At 32.5% G+C, this 5,071-nt stretch overlaps 2 protein-coding genes across 2 annotated transcripts; one reads left to right on the forward strand and one right to left on the reverse strand.

Annotated features, from left to right (window-relative positions):
• Positions 1–995: 995 nt before the first annotated feature.
• On the reverse strand, positions 996–1,245 carry BDR25DRAFT_356370 (uncharacterized protein; the record flags this gene model as incomplete). The annotated part of the gene is made up of 2 exons (XM_033695624.1): positions 996–1,107; positions 1,160–1,245. 2 exons carry the CDS (start codon positions 1,243–1,245, stop codon positions 996–998), a joined length of 198 nt encoding a protein of 65 aa, XP_033546474.1.
• An 87-nt stretch (positions 1,246–1,332) lies between these two features.
• Positions 1,333–2,018, forward strand: BDR25DRAFT_356371 (uncharacterized protein; the record flags this gene model as incomplete). Its single annotated transcript, XM_033695625.1, has 3 exons — positions 1,333–1,534; positions 1,583–1,858; positions 1,894–2,018. The coding sequence occupies 3 exons, from the start codon at positions 1,333–1,335 to the stop codon at positions 2,016–2,018; spliced, it is 603 nt and encodes a 200-aa protein (XP_033546475.1).
• Positions 2,019–5,071: the final 3,053 nt, after the last annotated feature.

Genomic DNA, 5,071 nt, shown 5'->3' on the forward strand with positions numbered 1-5,071 from the left:
TACTTTTAGGCTAGAAAATATCTAAGCAGACTTTTAAAGTATAGAATTAGTTTTATTTAACTTAAAAAGTGTAATTAGAAAGCTTAATATATAATTATAAACGCTAACACCTTTTTTTAAGCTACAATAGGCTATAGCAGCCTAGAATACTATATACTATATTAAACTAACTTTATTAAAACTTAGTTAATAAAGTATTAAAATACCTTACTTAGCTTTTAATAATAAAGCTTTTAATAATATAGCTTTTAACTAGCTTATAAAAAGCGCTAAAATAATAATACATTTAGTACCCTTTTTAAAAGATTAAGTTGCAACACTTTAAAAAGTAAAAAAAGCTACATTACAGTATAAAGTGTAAAAAAAAATTGTATTTAAAATAAAAAAACTTTTATAGTTATAGATAAAGTAGACCTAGATTAGATATTAACTAATATGTAAGATATAAAAGAAATAGGCTAGAATAGTATAGAATTAGCTACTATACTATTAAATTAACAACGCTGTAGCTACTGCTACTAATAAGGTTATTAAGTTAAAACTTATACTATTTATAAAGTAAATATTACAAATTAGCTTTTTTAATTATTATTTAATTAATTAATGTAGTGTTGTAGGGTAAAATATAATATAAGTATAAATTTTTTATTAGAGTAGACTATTTACTTGTGTAGACTACTTACTTATAAAATATGCTATGCTTTATAATAACTAATATTTTTTAATTTGTTAATTTTTATTAGCTAGCTTTATAATTATATTATAAAACTCTAATATTAAGTTTTTAAAAAAGTGTAGTTTTACAAACTTTATAAATTACTATAGTAAATTAAATGCTTGAAATTCAGCTTTTTTAAGTTACTTAAAAGGTTAAAAGTATTTAACCTTCTCTATTCGTGTATTAAAGGTTAATTAGTAGATGCATTATTAATTAAAGAACAAAGTGCTAAAATTTACAACATACTCGAATTATAACTAGAGTACATATTCCCTAATTAGAGACCATCTAGTCTAAATACACTATCGGAAATCCTCACATGTTCAAATATGTCTTTCATTTCAGTGTCTTGCGCAGCCAGATCGGGAGGAACTTGGACTATCTCCTCGCTGAAATTGCAAAATAGTAGCACTTAGGTGTGAGGCGCATTTGCTAGACTACTGAGAATGGAAAACAATTCCTGCTTGGCCTAGCACTTGAAGATTCTTGCAATGCCTGTTAATCAAGTTTATGTTGGGAAACCTCATTTTTAATGCAATTCCCTATAGAGATATAGTCATTAAACGTTGCAAATACATATATGAGTAGATAAAGACGACAAATTCCTATCTACTATGAAATGGGTTACAGAATGGGTGCTCGCCAATACCCTACCTAAGCCATTACGAAATCACATGGCGCTGTCACTCTCCTCTCTGGTAACAAGTCCGAGAGAAGTGCTTGAACCTGGGATTCCGCTGGATCCAAAAGTGTGGGAGAGTCTGGAGTATGTAGCGAGTCGGGCGTTGAATTGGGGGCTCGTGGGTGTACCGATTTGTGAGTTCCGAATTCCATTTCCCGAAGGTCGCGCATGACACGTCCCAGTACGGCGGACGCCGTATGAAGGCCGGAACGAGAAGTATCTGCATCTGTCCATGAATTATTCAAGAGCAATTATGGCGAGCCCGATTATTTCGTTCGTTCAGGATTTTCTCAAGCCAGTATTTGGACCCTTGATTGCTCGTAAGGGAATCAAGGGCTGTGAAACTTGCATCGATGTGCTGGTCCCATTATTCAAGGGGAGGATTGAAAAGTATCGTAGTAGCTTGGATGCTCCTGCAAGCTTCCCTTCTCTTTTTACCCTCACGAGAGACCTCATTAGTAATCCTACCATCAGAACGACATCATTCAATCAGTGATTCAAGGATGTTCAAACCCTCCCAATGCCGCATATATGGATCCCCAACAACTCGCCCGCAGTATCGAAGTCCTAAACTTCAATGCCGTCCCTCCAGCAGGTATCAGTGTGTCCAACCGTTAGTTACGGAGCCTTTTGGAGGCTGTATAGTACAGTTACGGAAGAGGAGGCTGTTACTAACTAACTGTACAGAGGAGATGACGTTAGTGTACAGTTAGGATACAGTAACTAAAGTATATTAAAGTATTATAAAGTAATTGCGCTAAAGCTAAAGACCATACCTAATTAAAAAGTTATAATACCTCTTATAAGGTCTACTATTATTAATCTTACTATTTTAATATACTTTATAAGCTTAGTTAGCTTACTAGTAACAGTGTTATTACATAACTAATTCTTCTATAGTTAAAAAGCCTTTATTATTAACACTAATAGTTAAAAAATTTTTATTATTATAATAGTCTTTTTAGCTTATAAGAAGCACTACTTACACTTACATAAAGTTACTAAAATTAATAAAAAATTAAAAGTAATTTTATAAAAAATAAAGTAGTAAAGTTAACTTTACTACTACTACTACTTAAGTAGCTAAGTAAGCAGCTAATCTTTAGCATACTTATTTTTTACTAAAAAATTAACGTACTTTATAGGCAAGTTGCTCACACACCTGAGTCGCTTACTTTTGCTAAGACCCCACCCTAACAAACTCTATTATAGCCTATAACAACCCGCTCTAGCACTATATAGTACAGTACAGCCTAGAATATTATTTAGATACTACTTCTGCTTCTTGCTTACATGTTTGCGTGTTATACCTAGTCTAATTACACTATCTGCAGCGTCTTTAGAATAGCTTACCTACTTTAGCTTGCACCTGCTTTTTTACTTTCTTTCTATTACTGCGCGCTTTAAACTCCTTTAAAGCTATTAAGCGCAAGCTTTTCTAAATTATTAAAGTCTTTTTTACTTTAATTTACTTTTTTTTATATAATTTATGTTACATAGCAGCCTTATTAGCTACTTAAAGCTTAGTAATTTTCTATTACACTAACACTAGCTTATGCGTAATTATTACTACTTTTGTTAAAACCTTTTTAAACACCTTAACTATAAAAGTTAGTAAACTATTTATATGCTTTTAAATTTTTATCTTTATAAGCATTAATTATAACTTAAGTTTTAGAGTATTACTTAAAGTTTACAACTACTAGAGCTTATTATATATAAGTAGTAGTAGTAATAGAGTGTATAACTTTACATTAAGGCTTATTATAACTTATTATAGGTTAAAAGAAACTAATCTAGCGCCTTAAAACTTTTCTTAGATATTACTAAAAGTAATTATAGCATTATAAGCTGCTTTAAAGCATAGTAGAAACTTTATTTTTATAATATAAGTAATTTAGTTATGCATAAAGTTTTTAGCTTAGCACTTATACACTTTTTTTAAAGAAGTAAAATAACCTACATTAAGTAGCTATAAAAGGTGTAATAAGTAAAAAGGTATATAAATAGTAATAATTTTATTATTTTTATAGTATTACTAAAAATAAAGTAAGTTATAGCTTTTATAGCTGTTAATAACTAGCAGACAGTAGCTACTAACAGTACACTTCTTTATATGCGCGTTAAAGTGCTTTAACTAGTCTAGACTAAGCTAATTAGTAGTCTAGCTACGCTTAGAGATTATAATAACTTAATTCTAAAGTAGATTTTTTTTTATACTAGTTTAAAAAGTAGTTGCTACCTTAGAAAATAATAAAAAGTAGAATAGCTTACTTTTTAGAATTAATGCCCTAGATAGCTGTTGTCTACTCCTAGTTGCCTAGCTAGACTGCTTTTAGCTATCTGTTACAATCCTTACTTCGGGAAAATGGTATTTCTGAAGTACAACGGCCTATATAGAATTAGCGGAGAGGGGATAAGAACTTAGCTGGATCAGGTGTACAGTCTGTTAAGCAGAGTGAAGGATAGTTGGGATTCAGGGAGGCAGGCTGTGGTTTAGTCCCTATAGCTGTATAGGTAGCTGGGTTTTTACTAGTTAGGTAGATAAGGGTTAGAGGTATATATGTTGCAAGATATATAAGGCAGCTTAATCCTTTTTAGAAAGGATTTAAGCTTTTTAGTCTATTGTAAAGAATAAACTAAACATTAATTATAACCTTTAAACTATAGTTAAGATTAAGACTATATACATAGTAATTGCATGTATTGCATGTGTTGCATGCGCTGCATGCAACACCTGCATTTACCTGCAATGCCTGCTTTGCCTGCAATACTCTAGTCCCTATTAGACAGTGCATTCTGCTAAGCATTTATCTATAAGATTGCACTATTTGTCCTCTGTTTAGTTATAGGGTCTGTTAATTGCAGAGTTAACTATTTTCTATCTACTATGCTTAGGGCTATGTGCCATAGCAAGCTAAGTTATTATAGTCTGTTTGTTAGCTGTAACACGCAGGCTTCTCTTCTAGTTAGCGTCCTTGCTGTTATATTTTTCCTGTTGCAAGCGTTAGGTTTTCTCTTTAAGTAGTGTATGTCCTTCTGTAAATGCCTAGCGTATGTTTATTGCTTTTAACTATGCCTTATTAGGTTTCTTATCTTTCTGCTGTTAATTATTGTCTTTGTACTATTACTTGTCTTAGTCCTTATTGTTGTATAAAAATGCGTCCTTGTAGTCCTTGCTAGTTGCATAGTACGCCTTACGTGATGTCCTTGTTATTAGATAAGTGCGTAAAGTGTATGCAGAAAAGTAGTTGCTGCAACACTTTTGTTTCTAACGCAGCTTAGAATTGTCTAGAGCGTGAGGAAAAAAGGTTGCGTAGGGAACTAGAGGCGGCAGCAGAGAAGGAGATAAATAAGAAGGAGAGGGAGATGCAGGAGCAGGCTAAATCCTTAAGGCGTCTTTAGTCCTTTGTGGCTTAGCAGGAATAAGTTTAGAGACAACTAAAGGTGTTAAAGGATTAAAGGGCAAAGTATTTAGAAGGAGACCTCTTATTGCTAGATAAGCTTAAAGCGCTTAAGGCAGAGGCAGCAGGTCTTCCTCCTCCTTAGCCTGCGTTAAAGGGCTGGGGGCTTCCTACATTGCAGCTATCTAACATTGCTGCAGTTTTGTCTAGTAACAGTGTTTTCTAGTCTAGGGAGCTTTTACTAGGATAGTTTAATCTAGAAGGCGT

The sequence above is a fragment of the Lindgomyces ingoldianus genome, assembly GCF_010093535.1.
Source record: "Lindgomyces ingoldianus strain ATCC 200398 unplaced genomic scaffold BDR25scaffold_20, whole genome shotgun sequence".
Classification (NCBI taxonomy): Eukaryota; Fungi; Ascomycota; class Dothideomycetes; order Pleosporales; family Lindgomycetaceae; genus Lindgomyces; species Lindgomyces ingoldianus.